The sequence below is a fragment of the Ochotona princeps genome, chromosome 23 (genome assembly GCF_030435755.1).
Source record: "Ochotona princeps isolate mOchPri1 chromosome 23, mOchPri1.hap1, whole genome shotgun sequence".
In the NCBI taxonomy this organism is placed as follows: Eukaryota; Metazoa; Chordata; class Mammalia; order Lagomorpha; family Ochotonidae; genus Ochotona; species Ochotona princeps.
In genome coordinates, this window is record NC_080854.1 from 24,990,037 (window position 1) to 25,010,318 (window position 20,282).

General features: G+C 39.5%; 1 protein-coding gene across 2 annotated transcripts in view; it reads right to left on the minus strand.

Moving 5' to 3' along the window:
* CDH6 (cadherin 6) overlaps positions 1 to 20,282 on the minus strand; it is a 122,215-nt gene that overhangs the window by 12,216 nt on the left and 89,717 nt on the right. For both annotated transcript variants that reach the window (XM_004583631.3, XM_058680032.1), the window contains exons 3-6: positions 9,940 to 10,234; positions 6,291 to 6,410; positions 4,301 to 4,468; positions 1,583 to 1,770 (exon numbers count right to left, since the gene is read on the minus strand). In XM_004583631.3, the coding sequence (XP_004583688.2) occupies positions 1,583 to 1,770; positions 4,301 to 4,468; positions 6,291 to 6,410; positions 9,940 to 10,234 (771 nt within the window). The remainder of the gene's footprint in view (positions 1 to 1,582; positions 1,771 to 4,300; positions 4,469 to 6,290; positions 6,411 to 9,939; positions 10,235 to 20,282) is intronic.

Consider the following 20,282-nt stretch of genomic DNA (forward strand, 5'->3'; position numbering starts at 1 on the left):
TTCATAGAAAATAGAATTCAAAGATATATTTATTTCGGTGCAGAGTATTTGGAGTACGTGCATTTTCTCACACTATGCATTTCCCATGAACTTTTGGAAGATCCCTCATATTTGACTGGGGGAATGACCAGGGCTAAATGGCAACTATGCAGAGTATTCCAGGTCAGGTGTTCTCACATCTGACTTTAATTGCACCTAATGAAGTTTAAACTTGCTTCATCCTGCACCATTCACCCAGTGCATCTGAGATGGAGAAGATTGTCTTATCCTCAAATCCTTCCTGAGTCTTCTAAGTTGCAGCCAACATTGTGAGCCATAGGTTTCTCATTTTCCTTGTTGAGACAAAATGACTTTTTTCTTTTTACATGGAGTAAAACAATATTCCACATGGTACTCTGATAAGGACCTGGGCTAATTATTTACTAGAGAAGGTAATGATCCCTGTTGTCAGGAGTCTGTAGGAAATCTCTGCTTTGTGGAGACACGGTAAAGTGGAGGCATATCGCTGACGTGGAGTTTTAGAGGGTAACATGACGAGGCTCACTGGGAACACAGTTCATCAAGATGTTAGTGCATGCGATTTCGTCAGCTAGGCAAAATTTCAGTTTGAATCTGATAAGGCCCCAAGAAAATTAAAAAGGTTAATGCACACTAATGGGCTGCCTAATTATATTATTTTACAAAGCATTGGTCTTATTGCATTTCTAGATACTAAGATATGTAATCCATGGCTTAATGGGAAAATTTTTCTTGTGTTTTTTTTTTATATCAACTTAGATTTATCCTAAAACATGATAGTGCTAAAGGAGAAATGTTATGCCATGCATTTTGAGAGTAAAATGAAAAAACATATTACTGTTATTCTGAAGTTTAATGCACACTGCTTCTGTTTTTTAAATTTTTACCATAGTCTTTGTATATTGCTCCGTGGTGCTGATTAATTTTGGGGGTCAAGTAACACCTGAGTACACCGGAGAAAAATACTAATTGTGTTCCAGTAAGTAGCTAAAGAGTTTTCAGTAAATACCTGTAATAGAATTCAAATCTGTGTACATTATACACTACATTCAGGTCATCTGGACTATGGCTTGCCTCACTCTTCCTTCAGAGCAGGTGTCACAATTTGCAGTTAGACAATTGTTTATTTGTCTGCTTCGTTCTTTATCTTTTTCCTCCTTGGACTGAAGGATCCATGGGAGTACAGGTCATCTGTTGTAGGTACCATGGTTCCTCCAGTGCCCAGAAAGGTGTCGTCAGGCCCTCTGTATGTCTATTCATTGTTCATCTATGTTATTTAGTTCATGCATCCATATACATACATATATATAATATGCCATTGCTTTATATTATTCATTTACTTACAGAGCTCTTAATAAAACATTATTGAAAAGATAAAGTTAATAAGTGGATAAGATTACCCTGGGCCACAAAGGCCAAGCACGAATACCACAGTGTAATTAAGTCAGTGTTTTTAAGAGCAAAGCTAGTGAAATAAGAATTGCCAGGAATGTCCTTGTCCCTGGTCCTTTGGAAACCATAGTCACACACATTAATTTGCATAGTATTTAAGATGTGGCATTACCTTTTTGACGGTTATAATCCCTTCCTGGGTTTCCTTGTCAGTGATGACATCAAACATGCCCAGGCCCTCTTCGTCTGTAATACTATACACAATTTCAGCATTTTCTCCCTCGTCAGCATCGCTGGCTTTGATTCTGCCAATTTGTGTACCAGGTGGAGAAGATTCAGGGGTTTTAAACTCGTAGGTACCTATCAATTACCAGAAAGATAGAAGTCAAGTCCAAATGAAATGCACACTATCAGAATACAGCAGTGGCCCCTTGTCATCAGAGATGCATTCCAAGACCCCAGATACATGCCAGAAGCTGGGTGGTACCTGACCCTCTACACAGTATACTATGCTTGTAGACATTTAATAAAGCTTAATTTATGGATCAAGCATATCAAAGGATTGATAATAGTGGTTAATAGTGAAAATGATCAGAAGAATTACCATGGATGCATGCAGATTGGTGCTTTTCCCAAAATAATTCACATCATTTCCTATATGTTTTACTATTTAAGAACTTATTGATGTATTTGAGTGGGAGAGGGGAGAGAAAGGTCTCAAATGGTTGCAACAACTAGAGTTGAGCCAAGCTAAAGTCAGGCGCCAGGAGCTTAATTCAGGTTCTCAAAGTGGGTGGAGGGGGCACAACCACTTGGCCGTCACTGCCGCCTCCTAGGGTCTGTGTTAAGGAAGAAGCTGGAGTGAGATACTGGAGGCAGGAATTGAACCTAGGCGCTCTGACATGGGACACTGTTGTCTTAAGTACTAGTACAAATGCCTGCCCCTCAAATTGTTTCTTTCATGATTGTTAAGATCGATTCTTCTATTTTATAACAAGTTTCCTTGCCAGTGGGGAGTGCTTTTGTCATCCTGTATTCAGGCTTCCACGTTTATGGTGCAGTTATGAGAATGACTGAACCTCTAGAGGAGGCTACAGAAAGTTTCAAAGCTCCCCAGTAATGTAATGTTACAGAAGGGAGAAGAATTTAACCTGAATTGCCACTTGAAGCCAATTACTAGGTATTCATTAAAACAGTTCTTTCTGCTACTGCTAATAATAGCTGAAGGCGGAAATAAGTTGCAGCACTTTGGAGGATGTACCCAAGAAAGGACCTTTTTCCACTCACGCAGAACTGGCTCTAGTTAGAGTCAGACACAGCTAAATACATTGAGTGATAAAGCTCTTAATTTATTTTTCATATACTCATTCTTTTAAAGATTATGACAGTGTTTTGCCATGCATAGGCTTTTCTCATATGCATGTTTTTATATTAATAATTCAAAATCTGTGGCTCATAGATAGAAACTTAGGTATTCTGGTTACACAATTCATTTAAGATGAGTGCCAGTGAATTTTAGTTAAGACCTAGCAGGTCAACATGTACTTATAACCCCCCAAAATTAAACAGTAAAAATAAAAAACTTGATCTATTCTCTTCTATTACACTTTCATACAAATGATATTGGGAAAAAAAAAAACTTAAGCTATGCCACCATTGAAGAATAGGCCTTCAATAATGCTCATTCCCTAAGTATTTTGCTGACCCTTGGCAAAGTAATAAATGGGGGGTAGTTATTCCTCAATGTGTTCAGCTTCGATTTCCAAGGCCACCTGTTTCTTTTCTTCTTCTTCTTCTCCTCCCCTCCCTTGCCTTGGCACCTTGTCCAGTAAATAAGTCACAGGCTAATAAGAGATGAATAGGGTAAGCTACAAATCCACCTGGTACCAAGTTGATTATGAGCATTATGCTCCCCAGGGCATCTCATTGCTGAAAAAGAGGCTTAGGGGGCAAAGTATTGTTGATTTTGTCATTTTCATTTTGATCCTCTGTGGCGGAAATATGAGGGCTCACAAAACCATTCTATTACTCATTGTATAGAAAGTAATGGTTACTCTGTGTTTAACTAACCAGGATTAAGTACGAGAAATACACAAAAGAAAGCTGTTCTATTGATCTGTGCTTGTGCACTTCCATCCTAAAGGGATCTCATATTAGCTGACCACCTTGTGAAGAGGCTGGGATACAGCGAGTAGATTTCTACTGAATGGCTGAGATAATTTCTTAGGAGATCATGGTCAGAAAGGAATTTTGTTTGTAGTGAAAAACCTGCATTAAAGCCAGTTCCCACTTGGGCAGCTCTTTGTGAAAGAGTCTAATTCTTGCTGTTTTTTTCTTCTGCTCTAATCACGAGAGCCAACGATTTAAAAGATGATTTTCAGCATCTCAGTTGGTTAGAATGTGGAAAATGATTTATGATTACAAATGGATTAAGGACATAGTTGCTTCCACAGTTGTATTTTTAGAAACAGGAAAGTGATAAATCCTCCCCTTACATAGCTTTGTGAGGATTTAGAAGAGATTACATGCCTGATTAAGTTCTGAAAACATGAAGTCAAATTTTCTCTAACAAATAGCAGCATGCTTGTATACATATGTTTTGCGCAAACAAATTTATGTCCATGGTAGTCTGATTAATAAGAAAGAATAGAACAGTGATGTTGCATTTTAAACCATGGCCATATCAAAAATTGTTCAGCCGATTACCAATAGAAGAACGTGAATGTTCACATTTTCATGGATGTAAGTAACCAGTGTTGTCAACTAATCGTTAATCAAAGTGTCAGGTCTTATTAGGTCCGTGAATTTTGCCAATAACAATGACAATGGAAAAAGATATTCTTTTTCACATAAGTGCATTGAAGACGCTCATTCAAGCAAAAGTTCCTACCATGGGTGAAGCGAGGAGGGTTGTCATTGACATCAGTCAACGTGATGTTCACCGTGGTGGTCCCTGATAAGCCGCCCATCTGGCCCCCCATGTCCTTGGCCTGGATGACCACTTGGTATTGCTCTCTGTTTTCTCGATCCATGTTGAGCAAAGCTGTCTTGATGATACCTATAGATGTGAGTTTAGGAGTGGAAGGAGATGCATTAAGGTTGCATTGTGGAATCATTTACTTATATAAACATACATAAGCTGTCACTTATAATGTACAAAATGCTACAGAGATCATGGTGATAGAAAGATGATAACATACAGCATTTGCACTGAAGGATATTATAACCACATATGGGAGATAGACACTTTTGTTTAAATCCCATATTATAAGAGACTGAATGTAAGTACTGCTTACAGTTCATTCCTGCAACCATATAGATTACATATAGTATAAAGTGTTACAACAATGACACAGCCAAGTGTAACTTGGCATACTTCATAGAGGTATATTATGGTAATTGTTACATAAAAGGCATTTAGGTATATTATGAGGAAATTGCTTAAGAAAGCCATATCCTTGAATTGACTCTGGAGTTTCAAGAATACTGATTTGGCTGATTGCTTCTCAAATACACCTGTCGTAATGAACGTTCTGAGGATTTTCTAAGCCACGCAACTATGGTTTTACAAAAACATAGGATCAGTTCTTTCACAGTTATCTCTTCTCAGAACTTAGAGAATTTAGGTTTTCCTGAAGTTGATGTGAACATTAGTTCAACTGCTCCCAACAGGAAGCAACATTTTAAAGTTAGGTTCAGTTTATCTCTCTTGTTAAGTAGCTACAAAACAATTAGCTGAAAGAACTTGTAAAAGTTTTCCTAAATTCATTGTAGGGTGTACGTTTAAATTAGCTTTAAAAAGCAGCCCATTCCAGTGCTTTACAACTACTGGCTCTGAAAATGCCTTCTTTTGCTTTTCCCAAGAATACTTTAGACAGCAGGTCGATTTTATTTCTGTAGTCTTAATTTCAGTGAAAGTACTTCTATTTTCTCTTCTCCAAATAATACTATTTCTCTGTTTAAAAACAGATAACCTTAGCCTTTTGTCTTTTAAGTTGAACAATTCTGATTTTTCATCCTCATTGTTTTTCATTTCAACGTTTTCTTTTTCTTGGGATTCTTTTCAAGTCCACGACACTCCTTAACCTACAGATCCCCAGTTTCCTAGGAAGGTATTGATTTCTAACAGTAATGAATAAATGAAACTGTGTAAAAGTCGTTTCTATTGTGATAGCAAAAGTGTGCATAGAGTCTACTACACAATACAAATGCTAACTAAAAAAAATAAACCACAGACAGTATGCTAATTAGTAGAGAAAAAATAGAAAATTAGGGTTAAGGTAGGCTAGACAGTGATGGGGCAACAATGTGAAATCCCGGTGACATAATAAAGCTAAAACTTATTTTTTGCTCGTGCTCTGAGCAGGCACACAGGGAGCCATACTCATGATAACAGGCAGACAACCAGGCTGGGGATCCCATCTCAACAGTGGTTTCCATGATCACTGTGACCAGCAATTATGCCAGGGCTTTGCGCTGGCTCCAAAAGTTCTGCCATCTGCTGTTTGCTCAAACAATTCACCTGCCTTTGTATAGTGAAACAGGGCCATCCATCTCTAACACGTAACTGGAAAAAGAGAAACCTAAATATCTGTGGGAAACTCTAACAGCTACTCAGAAGGGCTGGTCTTTTATGTTCACCCAAAATGAAACAATAATAAAGCAGTATGTAATTTCACTGAATGGATGAAAGGGTCATTGCCATATTTCTGAATTGAAATGATCCAAACATTGTGTTTACAAATACATCCTCGGTGTTTGACAGATGAATATAAGACAGTTCAGTCATACGGATTATATTTTACTAAAAAACATACTTGCTCACTAAGCATGTCAACTAAAATCATACATGGTACAAAAGATCAAGAAAAGATTCCTACCTGTTTCTGATTCCACTGAAAAATAGGGCTGTCCTTGTAGTATGCTATACACAACTTTAGCGCTGTTCCCATATGTTGGATCATCAGCATCAGTAGCAGTGACCTGGACAACAAATGTGCCTGCAATGACAGAGGCATACACTGAGAACAAATGAAGGGTCCATTATTATCCCTGATATGTGGACATGACAAGAAGAAATGATATTAAGTCTGCTCAAAACTGTCAGGTGAGGGAAATGATGAACTGGAGTGGAAGGCCAGGTTAAAAATCCTTGGATTCCTCACTTGAACAGAGTGTGATCTACACTGATGGATGTTGTAAGGATTAAGCTGAGGAAAAGCATGGCAGTGACCATGACCTTGGGTGGGACTGATTTCAACCCATCTCCCACAGTGAGATTTGGCCAAGTTCTTGTTACAGCGGCTCTTTCAAATTATGCAAAACCAAGTTTAGGATTTTGTACTACTTTTTCTACAGACAATAGTTTAGGGGTTGCTAAAGAGCTAGGAATAATTTTTCTGGAAATTTTATGGCATTGATGCTCTTTTTCCTTGCACTCTAGTGAGCTTATGTAAAGCCCCAAATGCAGAAACTGTGCCAGGCAGAGGACAAGACTCAGTCAGTACTGTAGAAAATTACAGAGAAAAAGGTTCAGATCAAGTCATGCCCAAAGCCCCCTCTCCCTGGGGATTTAATTAACAAATAATCAGTAAATACTTTAACTATCTGAGCCACTTTGACTTTGATTTCCTGTTAGTTGCTAATAAAAGCATACTAAATGATAAAAGTATTTGATTTTTCTAAACAGTTTGATGCTTTGAACCTTATATCGTTGTAAGTATTCTCCTGAATATTGAAGTATATAAAAAATTAATTGGACCAGCAGACCCTACATATGTGAAGGCTGTAATTCAAAAACTGATTGTAGCTAAATATACAAAATACATACTGCATTTTAAGTCAGCATTCTTATTTTAGGAATGACATTTGCTTACTAACCAGCAAAGTATCTTTAACCCCCATGAAATGCCGCACCAATTTTCAGAGACAGTCCCCAGATTTCATCTGATTCCCAAAGAGATCTGTGACTTGTAAAAAGGATAAAACCCTTTGAATAAAATCATTTTGTATTTTGTGGCTGACTCTTGATATTTGAATCAGATAAGCAGTAAGCATGCTGCCAGAGTTTTTCCGTCCACGAAAAGGCCAGGGAAGATCCTTCCAGGCAATATTGACATTTTTACCCTATTTTTAAAGATTGATTAACCAAGGTGGCTCCATGGTGCAATGGATAGCCCACTGGACTTCTAGAGGCTGGAAGCATTCAAAGATTATTTAACCAGTTTCACTCACTGAACAAACAGATTATACTGTGTTAGGGTTGGATGTTCTGATGTATGCTGAGCACCCCCGATTGTAATTTGTCAGGGGTGGTGGGGAGAATGAAAACACCATATGGAGGGCTAATAGAAGTCAACAACACCCAGTTAGTTATTAATATAAAGTTGGATTGCTTCGGAATACGATTATCCAGATGTTTTAGTGCCTATTAGTTGCCAGATTCTGTACCAGGGGCTCTTCACCTGTTTCCTCCCCTAATCCTCAAGATAACCCATGCAAGTGAGCATTTATTATCTATTTTTCATAGATACAGTACCGGAGGATCAAAGACTCAAGGATCAGAGGAATCAAATAATTTGCCCAAGGCTACACAGGTGGTTATGAGTGGAGAGTTTCAAAGTTAGGTTGATTGAGACCCACATCTATTTTTAACCCCTTGGGCTATCCTACTGCCTTTATGTAATTTCTTTGAGGAGTGTATGTATTTGCATATTTATATGTATTACAACAATGGCATGCTAATTTGTGATATAATATATGTCAACACCACTGAATCTTAGTGCACATTGGAAAATGACTCCTCCTTTTCAAGATATTGCTGCCAGTTTCCTCTGAATATTTGTCATCCCGGCTTAATTCAATAATGACTTCAAAAGGGACTAGCAGCCTTAGTTATGTAGTGCATGACCTGTACATCTGTTATGGTCTCCCTAGGTGGTGCTAATGGCAAGACTAGCCTTCAGGAATTTTGCCTTTCACTTCCAAGAGAGAAAAAACATATAGTTTCCTAGTAAACTTTGCTCTGTAGGAAATTTCACCCTCCACCCCCTTTTTATTTGATAATGGCTTTGATTTTTGTAACAGAATGGAGTGGTTTCCAGTCATGAGAACAGCAGTTTCTTCTTGAGAAAAATTCAGATGTTTTACAATCATTTCTACAGGTTGGGTATTTTCTAAAGCCTTGGATTTGTGAGCTGGTATCTGACTGAGTCACAGATGTGCAATTTCAGTCTTTTAGAATTTTATACAGTGAAAATAAAAACACATAAGGTCTTCATATGAGTTATGTAAAGTATTTTCATGTGGCTACGAGTGATGTCAGTAGGATTGTAGTACCTTTTTAAAATTAATTTAAAGCATGTGTACTTTCTACTTTAAATGTTATCTCCATGTACAAAATTAAAATTTTCTATCATAATTGTACATCACATGTTAATGTGGTATAGTCATGTCGTGAAAGTCTCTTAATTTTTACAATTTTGTAGAAGCTACATTCCCCAGGCATCCCCTCACTGTGGTTTATGGGTTTTTGCAGAAAAATTTCTTTTTTTTTTAAGCTTCTTTCTCACATACACAGTTTCTTAAAGTAACTATAGCCACTCTTAATTTTTTTCAAGTTGAGATTATTTATTTATTTGAACAATAGATAAAGAGACAGAGACAGAGAGAGAGTGAGCGAGAGAAAAAGGAAGAAATCTTTGATCTGCTGGTTTGCTCCTCAAATGCCTACAATACCCAGGAATGGATGAGGTTGAGTCCAAGAGCCAGGAACTCCATACAGACCTCTCAGCTTGGCAGCAAGGACTTAAACACTTGGACCATGATTTTCTGCCACCCAGTCACATTAGCAGGAAGGTAGATTCAAAGCAGAGATAGGATTCAATCCCAGGCCCTCCAGTGTGGGGTGTGGCTATCCCAGACAGCGGCTTGCTTCCTGTGCCACAGCATCTGATGCAAATGCAGGCTGTTTTTTTTTTAAATATATAATAATACAAGTTTAAAAAAAATTTAACTTATTTGTCTAAAGTGAACAAAATTCACATAGTTCACAATATGGATTTAGGGGCATATGATACTTCCCATTCTACCCTATCTCCTAGCAGGCTGTATTTTTCAGAGGAGGTCCTCAGTTGGAGCCCAGTACAAGTGAAGGAAAAACAGAGAAATGGAGAAGATGGTGGCTGTCAGGCATTGAAAACAAACAAACAAACAAACAAACAAACAAACAAACAGACTAAGATTTGGTAGAAGAGAAAGTACTCAGGCTCCCATCTCACCTGCTGTTTCTAATAACTGCATCATTAGAGAAAATGCGGTCATCTTAAGAAAATTAGTAAAATGAGTCAAGGGTAGTATTAGGATCCATGGTGCACTTAAAAGAGGAAACATGGGCATTGTTTGAAATAGGATAACTTTGGACATTAATATCTAAATCCTCTCAGCTCCATAAATCTGACTCTTAGGAATCTTTCGTCGGGGAATGAGTGATGAAGAATCAGTTTGTGTTTGAAATCAAGTGTCACTCACCAACATCAGACATTTCAGGCACAGTAGCCGTGTAAACCTCCTTGGTAAAAATCGGTTCATTGTCATTGATGTCATGGATCTTGATAATGAATTCAGACTCAGGCTCCACAGGTTTCCCTGTCTTTCTGTTGATAGCTTGAGCACGAAGGATGTAGACGGGTTTTTCTTCCCTGTCCAGCCTCTTGGTGGCCTGTATGTCACCTGTGTTTTCATTGATAATGAAGAGATCTCCTGCTCCATCTCCTGAAAGGATATATTTAAGTGATCCATCTCCTCTATCTTGGTCTGAATGTAACTAGTGTAGAAAAAAAAATTAAAGAAAGTAAAAGTCAAGCATGTGATGCTATAACTGCATTTGTCTTTACCATACACGTTAACGTTCATTAAATCTTTTGTAAGCCATAGTTTTTTTTAAAGTTTTATGCTTTCCTATTCAAATAACCTATCAGTTACAAATGCCATTCATTTATGAGTACATTTTCTTATAATCATCAAATTTTCCAGAACTAGAACAGAATTTGGGGAAAATTAGGTAATTTATAAATTGCTTTTAGTTTGAGGAAGAAAAGATTAAAGGCTACAGCAATAGCAAGATGACCACAGATATATTATCTTCATAGAAGTGAAACTATTTTTACTTTTTTGATGGTGTGTGTGTGTGGTGGTGGTGGTGGTGGTGGTGTGGCGGGGGCTGAAGATTGTCCATCTGCTTCCAAATGCCCACAGCAGCCTTAAGGCAGCAGTTAGGAACTCCATCTGGGTCTTTCATATGGTTGGCAAGTACCCAAGAACATGAGCCATTACTTGCCACCTCCTAGAGTGTCCATTAGCAGATATTTGGATGGGAAGTGGTGTTGGGATTCAGTCTTATACAGTCTGATATTGTATTCCGGCACCTTAGGTAGCAGCTTAGCCTGCTGTGCAACAACACTCCACACCTGGCCTAAATGAAACTATTTTTGTTACAAATTTTAGGTTATAAGATACAATCTCCTCCATGCTTGTATACACATAGATATTTTATTCAGAATCAGAGAGATCTAGATATACTCTCCCTTTACACTTTACTATTTTGGTGAATTTAGGGAAGGTAGGAAGTCTCCTTAAGTCTACAGTGATGGGGATGTAATCTTTTTCTCAAAGATGTCATATTTACTTACTTATGAAATCCAACTCAAAACATTTGAAAAACTTTATGAGTACTTTTATGGATAACACCTCAAGAACCAACTGATCAAATCATGCTGAAGGTCACTTGGAACAGCATGATTTAACATTCAGATTGAAGCACAGCTAGGAAAGGACCTCTAATGCTGAGGGCCCTCCTAAAATGGCAGTAGTCTGCTTTGTTAGGCAACGACTTCCCTGCTTCTGCAGAAAATCAGGCAGAAACTCAGATGATTAACCCATTTCTTTCAATGACATGAAGGGTGTGCATGGAGGATTGAAATAAATGAATACTAGGATCCAGGGACAGACACCGATCGTAGCTTGGATGATGGGTTCCATGTTTTCTGGATTGAAGATTGTGTTCACAAGGTGGTTTTCATGTTGTTTCCTCAATTTTGCTTTTACCCAACCCAGTAGAAATTCAGGCAATATGTTACAGATCTTTAGATAATTTGCTGTCTATCATATATTCACAAGTTTTCAAAATATGCTTTTAATTGAGGAAGGCTATTCATAAGTGCAAGTTTGATACCAGTAACAACAGACAAGGTTGTAATAATGGGAAGGCTGTTGATATCTACCCTGTGTCAGCCCCATCTGAACAGAGAGGGTTGTATTATAACAGCAGATAAACCAATTCTGTGTCTCTTGATTAAAAGGAGCAAGGGGCAGGATTTATTGAAGGGGATGGCACATTGCCAGGTGTAAGTGTGGGCAACCTCATTCACCAAGAAGGAAGGACTTCTGCTTCCCCCACCCCCCACAGGAATAAGGTTGTGGGGCGTAAGACTCAGGTGCTGGCAGTCCCTCAGCACCTGTTTGCTTACTGACAATGCACCTGCCCGTATCATCCGCTGACCCTTTATTTAGTCTTGTCCTTAAATCCTTTTCTCTCTTTGGGGAAAGAACTTGGAAAAAGCCCAGCTGGAGGTCAAATTTCTCACCACCCAACTCCTCCCCCCCTAAATAATTACATAGACTGCAGGGCAAAAGGGGCTTACAAAATGATCTTACCCAGCCTTTCTAGATGCTAGGGAGAATTCTATGAGCCAGTAAATTTGTAAAATGCGTCATATTCTGCCACTTTCTTGGAGTCATCGTTCACATAAAGGACATGAATTGTAGCTGTTTGAAACTATACTTGCCTTGTTTATAATCTAGGCATTCTACAACTTTCTTGTTTACAAAATCTTTTCTGGGTGTGATTGATATCTATCTACCTGGACGAGTTTCCCAAGAAATACACTTCTTCAGAAAACATGAGCTAATTTAGTCCATTCTTGTACAGTGAAAAAACCCTCAAGGCTTCAGTTCATATAGTGCTTCCAAAAATCAGGCAGTTCACATGAAGGGGCCAGAGGATTAGAGTCTGAGACTGCATGGAGATGGTTAGGCTAGTTGATGCAATTTCTTGTGATTAGTGATAGATAAAAGAAGAGCGCTCCATGATTGTGACATGCTAAGGGAACCATGATGACACACAAAGAGCCACCAGGGAAAGTTTAAGTCTCCATTGCCAAATGCTGATGACTGCAGAGTGCTCTCAAAAAGTGATCTTATCAACTCCTGAGTGAAACAGCCCATGTCACTGCCCTTCCATTCTTTGCTCCAGGGCAGCTGTGGCCAGCAGCCTGGCATGATGCAGGGAGCACTGCACCCCATCCTAAGCACAGGTCATGTTCCTTCTCTGTCACTCACCAAGTGCAAGGCCACAGCAGAGTCAATTAACCTCTGTGAGTCAGAATCCTTACAAAGATGATAAGAGCTATAAGGCCATTGTCAGGATCTAATTAGAGACCATGGACAGATACTGCATTAATCACCCCATAAACATGCAATAAAAGCACACTGAATTCTATACATAATAAGCATCTTCCTAACTAAGGATATGGCTACCATCATTAGCTCCTGATTCATTATCAGCCTGCTGTTGTTCTTATTTTGACTTTGAGAACTTTGTTGTAAGGACTTTGACAACCCAGTTTTACAAACCCATGATCTCTCAAAGATGAAATCTATTATCCAAGGCCAGTATTCTACCTGGTGGCAAGTGCTGTCTTAGCAGGTGATTTAGTATACTCCACATTCCACTAGATTATATATTCTCCTTGGCTGGTTCTTTCATCACTTTCAATATGTAATCGTTGCACACTTAGTAGGTGAATACCACATCTGGTTACAAGATTTATTCAGGTAAAAGTAATCAGAAACTTATTTTTAGCTGTCAGGAGAAACCATTTGGATGACTTATAGAACAAACACCCGAGACAACAGACTAGCACAGAGGAAGTGCCAAAAGAGTATGAGCAAGGATGGTGTTGAAGATCACGATTCTGATTCATCAGTATTTGAGCACTGGTGAGAAAATGTCCTGTCTACTCAGGCATTGTCTGACGCTTTCACAGTGTAACCTGCTCTCCCCTCAGCAGCCTGCCCTCAGAGTGTATTTTCTGGGTCACGCAGTACACAGGGCAGAATCCCTCCACCTCCACCATGTGTCGACCCTGCTCCCCTCCCTGTGGCCAGTACTTTTTCTCTATTCTTGGGGAAAAGAGGAAACGTAAGACATCGTGTCTGGGAAAGCAATGGTGACAAGCACACATTAGGGGTTTATTGAGCACATAGATTGTAATTACATTTTTTCTTTTTGTGATGTTATTCATCACGGCCACTGAAAAGGCAGAAGTTAAACAACAACAAATAAAAGCTTGCAGGCTGCCCGAGGCATGTTTTTACTAATTTCAGTTTAATGTGTCTGTTCCATTAAGTTTAATCATCTGGTTCACTTCTAATGATGCACCATCAAATAGAAATTATCCCGTTTCCTCAGAAACTTGTGTCTCACCTGTAGCTGGCAAGAATTTTATTTTTACTGCTGTTCCTTGAGCATTTCATGCCCAAATGAACCTCTCCTGTCCCTCTGATATCTTTTCTTAAAAAAAAAAAAAACCAAGGAATCAGCACTGGTAAATAAATACAGGCATTTGTGATTGCTGCCACTGCCCAGTGGAGGCTGGCGCCAAGTGACAGCAGCATCTTTGTCTGCTGGGTGACGTGCCTTCCTGGAAGATCAGAATCCTTCCATCTGGCACATGCACCAACTCCCAACTCGAAGGTGTAACACTAAGTGTACAGACTTGTAGTGATGGATGAGACCAGCTAATGCTGTCATCTTCCTACTCTTTCCTGTGTGTCAACTAAGCACTACTGAATCAGTGACCAAATGGAATCTTGCAAGGAAATGATCAATAGAAGCTAACCTGGGGAATACATATAGGAAAGGTTCTTACGACAGGGTCTTAGGGAAGCAGTATTGACGTGGCAGGCAGCGAGCTAGTGAGCAGGAAGCTGAGAGGCTGCCAGAAGCCTCTGTGCTGCTCCCCTGCACCCTCTACCTCCCCGCCCCATTCTGAGCTGATCCAATGTGGCCTCAGGCTTGGCAAACTCATTCCCCATTATACACTTAAGCGTCACTTCTGAGCCTTATGCATGAGATGCCATAGGACCACATGCATGCCACAGTACCAGGTGGGACTGCAGTGACATTTCCTGGAGTTCACTAGGTCAGTGTACCCTAATTGAACTCCACCTCATGTCGAATATAGGACACTAACCTCTACCTGATCTTTACTCCCAACTTAGGCTGGGGAAGCAGGTCTGCCTTACCTATGGAGAGAGTTTGCTCACATTTTTATACCATTCTTTAATAAATTTTCCCTTCTTCTACCTCTATCCATAGCTCTGCTTTGGAATTAACCTAGCTGAGGATCCTGTTGCCCATAGCAATATGTGATGTGTGGCCCAGACGGATAATGGGATTAAAGCTGCTGTACTTGCAGAGTGTACTGCCAGTGTAACGCGGTCCTCTAAGAAATGCTATGGTTGTGAATCTGAGATATCATAGGGCAATCAGAGAATAGCTGTAGGGAAAAACATTATGTGACTGGTATTGTGATGTGGAAAGAGTTAAGATAGAGAGGAGACCTTTATGTTAAATAAGTAGGAAATTATTTAAAATTAGCAAAGTCTATGATTGGATTAGGCCAAATTAAGGTTCGAATCAATTAACTATCTCTCTACGTATAGTTTGCATTCATGCATTTGTATACATCTTTATGATACATGCATACACAATGGAAAATCAACACACTCAGTGTGAAGGTGTGGAGAGCTTGTTGGGTAGCCTTTATATCAGCAAGAAACGGACTCCTGCTTGGAGTCCTTGATGGGGATTAGAAGTTACTTCTGTTTTAGAGATTATAGGATTAAGCAAATAAAAATATCTTTTAATAAAATTTCAGACCGCCTGTTTTATGATGCTGTGTTTGAATGTTAATGATTGAGTATGAGCTAACTAATTTGTACCTGGTGATTATTTTGTACATTATGATGATGATTTTTGCAAGCGGATTATGGCAGGTGTCCAGTTGTGGTTCACATGACAAATGGCTGTTGAACTTTGTGATAAAGTTATCATAATGTAGTATGCATAAGTGCAAAGGGTGCAACTTCAGTATTCTTTGGCTTAGCCTTGGCTAGCTTACCACAGACATTGCTTTTCATTTTTCCCCACAGGCTATAATCTAAGTAAGGTGGTAACCTGGCTTCCACCAGGCTAGTGATGGCAGTGCCTGAGGCACAAGCAGAACCATAAAGTGGAAGGAACCTAGGATCTGAATAATTTCCTATCTCACCACTCCATATCATAATGCAAACAGAGACAACTGGGGATGTGTGTGCAGCCTAGCTCCTAGGCTTCTGTTCCACCGGAGAGTGACTGGGTACCATTCTCAGCTTCCTGCCAGTGCAGACCCTGGAAAGCACTTGTCAAGGCCCTCGTGATTTTGTTCTTGCCTTCCAAGTGGGAGACCTGGATGGTGTCTGTGGCTCCTGGTTCCCAACTCTGGCTGTGGCCTTGGCCACTGTAGACATTTGGGGAATGAATCAACGAATTTGGAGCTTTGGGTTTCTTCCCAAAGTATCTGCTTATTATTATTATTATTACTAAAATAATTTAGAAGATCTTATTTTAGTTCTTGTATCTTTTAGAGTGGTTTTTCTTTGTTGTTGCAGTAATTCTGCTTTTATCCTCACAGTGGTTATCAATGTTTGGTCCCTGAACCAGCAGTACGGGCATGACCTGGTAACAAGTTGTCTGCAGAATCAGAAACTCAGTGGGGGAGGGCTGGTGGAGGTCACTCAGCAATCTGTGTTCCAAGAACTGCTCCAGATAATTCTGGTGACTGTCCAAGTTTAGCACCACTGCTGTAACCAGTAAAATAATAATGATTCAAAGCATGGACTTAAGTAGGATAAAGAAATAGATGTACATTCAGGACATGTACTAATTTATAACCATGGGGGAACTTAGTTAGCTTCTTCAAGACTCGTTCTCTTATTCAAATGATAGAAAGAATGATAATAATGCTTCATTTACAAGTAGGTTTGCCTGAAAATAATAAAATCATGTACATAAAATGCTCAGTAATGGGTCCAGTGCAGAGAAAACCCTAAATAGGCTACTCCTATACTCATAGACCTTCAGATGATGGATGTTGAAAGTGAAGATTAGGGTCTGAACTTTGATCCCCGTTTCCATTGATTTTAGTTCTGTCTTGTATAAGAAAGAAACCACAATAAATGAATTTTGCCAGCTCTATCATGTCTACCTGCCCCTTAAACACTAGTGACTATTCCCAGGTCCCTGTTTTTTTCTCATTTCACACACACACACACACACACCAATGAGATCATCTACCGATTTTCATAGATTTAACAGCTATCTACTTGCCATCCGTACCCAAATCTATACATAACCCGGGGAAGACCATTTTCTTTGAGATCTGGAGTCAAGGACATAATTGTCTCTCAGGCAAGTCTCTTAAGTCATTTATGCTCATTATGTCCCAGCTGATAACTTGATTTACAGCTGTTTTCCCTTCTAGATTGCAATCCTGCCCATTTACGTCTGTATTCTGAGCACCTTACATGCTGGTGCGTGACAGGTCCGCAACAGTGATACATGGTCTGTAATGAACAATCTGGGGCAGTAATTCAGTTTGCTGCTTCGGATCTGAATAGTTTTCTTCAATAGCCAATTAAACTTCAATTAAATAATAAATCTGCATCAGACTTGTTGACAAGAATAGACCAGTTATAAGTCCACTGAGCTCACTGGCCATGATAAATGTGTAGGGTTTATTTAATGGCAAAACATTTGCACGTCTCTGCCCAGCTGTATTTTGAATGTCATTCTTGTAGAAAATAGTGGAAAATGGCCCATTTTACAGAAATGTGATTTCATGCTTAAAATTTTGACTCTGCCAATCAAGATCATTTTAAAAAACCTGTAGTGGCTGGAAGAGATGTATAAGGTAATGAATAAAATATATTTAACACCTGCCTTCTACAGACTTGTAATTTAGGCTTGGAAATACTAGAATAGAAGTAGAAATTAGCCAGCTGAGTACTGTTATTAAGTATTAGTTAGAAATAACGTGGTAAGTGGAAAACTGGAGAGTAGCACAGAGGGAGTCCCTGAGTTGAATAAGATGGAATCAGAGAATATAAAACCTTGATGGATGAGAAAGAGTTGGAGGAGCTTGGATCACTGGTGGGAGAAAAATGATGTGACAACCATGAGCCTGTGGCATGGTGTCAAGGCTCAGTGTGGGAGAAAATCAGAGGAGGCCTTGAGTATGTGTTTGGGTGGCAAAAGCCATAAAGTCAGCAAAAATAGGGGCACTCTTCTCCTTGCATGGTCACATATTTTCTCACAAAGCACTCCGATGTGCAGGGGAACATGCAGCTCTTAAATGTTTTTATTGCTATGCCTCAAGCCCTAATCACATTGACTATTAAAGATGCAATGTGGATTGAATGTTGTCAATAACTTAGCACAATCCAGTAGAAATCTGACTGATTCAACAGCACAGTCTATTTAGATAACTCTTGTAGATAAATCTTGGTCTTTCCGGTTTCTCTCTGCTTCTGTCAGATCCAGCTCAAGATGACAAGGGGTGTAGGGAAGGGGTGGACCTCATGGGATCAGTGTCAGTGGGATGTTCTGGGGACTTGGGGAGCAAAGGACAGTCCTACTATTCTGCTTTGACCTTCTGCTCTTAAGTTCATATCCCTCACCCATTACTCTCCTTTCTAGTGGTTGTACTTTTGGCAGGTGGAATCACACCTTGTCTTTCCAGGATCCGTGGTAACAGCTTTCATCCTACTTCCCACCCTCTGCTCTAATTCCCGTGTGACTTTCAGTGTCTGATTGTGGCTTGTTTGCTGTTCTGGGCACAGGCTATCCTAGCTATAGGCTTACTTTGTCCTTGGTAGGAACCATCCATGGGGTCAACCCACCTCCTGTCACCCTAAAAGACAGGAAGCCTCCTGGGAATGAAGCAGGAATTCTTCTATCTTGCATGGCTGCCCACAGGAAGGGAAAATCTGCTTTCCTTTCACAGCTTTACTGCTGTCCCCTGGATGTGGGTCTTCAGTGTATGTGTCTCCCAGCAGTAGGACTGAGGTTTGTGTCCTGTGTGTTTAATTACCAGGAAAGCAAAATCCCTTCCTTGGTTTCAGGAATGCCCCACTGTATGAGTTTGGCTGGAAGAAAGAGCCAATTTCCACTATAACAGCTAAGAAAATAACTGTGTGGGTTGAGGTAGGTGGAAACATGACCTACAGCCCACAACCTGGCACAAATAATGTTTTGGTGATCGCATTTACAGATGTGAGGGAGAGTTTTATTTTGGTTGGTCAGGCCTATCTCTTGATAGTTAAACCAACTATAAAGAGCCTAAATTGCTTTTTTTTCTTCTCCCCTTCTGGGATCAAGCTGCTGCCATATCCCTGGTTATTTTATAATGCTATTGTGTTGTTTCTGATGGTCTCTACAACGTGCTATTTTTCTATACAACATAAACAAGTTAATTAATTTTCCTAACAGTGGTAATATTTTTATCTTCAGAACATTGTCATCATGATTTGTTGTTTGCAGTGGGGTTTGGCTGGGATTTGAGAAAATACCAACACCAGATATTTATTAAACCCGTGCTGCGCGCTAGAAGATTTACCAAGCCAGCACATGCATACTGTAACTTGTTGCTCATCGTGAGCCTATTCCTATCCCCATCTGAAGTTATGAGTAAACAGAGGCAGCACAGGATGCACGACACTTCTCAGCAGCCCACAGCATGGTCTGATTTCCTGTGGATCTGTTCATTCAATTATATGAATAGCGACTAAAAGCTTATGCCACATCAGTCTTTCAAGTGCCAAGTAACTATGTAACCCATTGCTTTCAACTTCTGCACTGTTGACATTGTGAACTGGGTAACTGTTTGGGAGTTTCCCCGTGTGCTCTATGATGCTTACAAGTATTTCTGGTTCCCACCCATTGGATTCTAGTACTGTATTCTTAAATTGTGACACCCCAAAATGTCTTCAGATATTGACAGATGTCCCTTGGGTGTGGGGCAAAGGGAAATTCAACGTTGAGAACACTGCTCTAATTCCCTATGTATGTATTTATTTATCTGCCACTTTATTTTTCTTAAAGAAGAGACTATGTTTCTTAGAAAAGAGATTTTATTTTAAAAATTACTTATGTATTAGTTGGAAAGATTATGTGTGTTGTGTGTGGTGAGAGCAGAAAGAGAGAAAGAGAGAGAGAGAGAGTTTTATTCACTGGTTTATTCCTCAAATGCATGAGACAGCCAGGGCTGTATGAAGCTGAATCTGGGAGCTCAGAACTCAACACAGGTCTTCAATGCGGCAGTGAACCTGTTGCCTTTTTGGGTGCACATTGGCAGGAAGTGAAACTGGAGAGTGGTACCAAGACTTGAATCCAAGTTCTGTATTTTGGGATGTAGACATCCAAAGCAGTGGCTTAACTGCCACATCATGTACTCACTCCTAACTATCATTTTTTTAATCTCTCACCTACCCACCTTTTTTCCTTTCACTTTTTTTTCTCACCATGTACCTTCTAACTCTGAAAGCATGCATGAACAATAACATAAGGGGTTCTGCATTTGCAGACATTCAGTATGACCCTGCACAATCCAGTCTTTTATCTTTTGTTCGATTTAATAAACACCAAAACAGGCTTTGTGTTGTGTGGAAGAGAATTTTTGACGAAGTGCTAAAAGCAAAAGAATTTTAAGTCT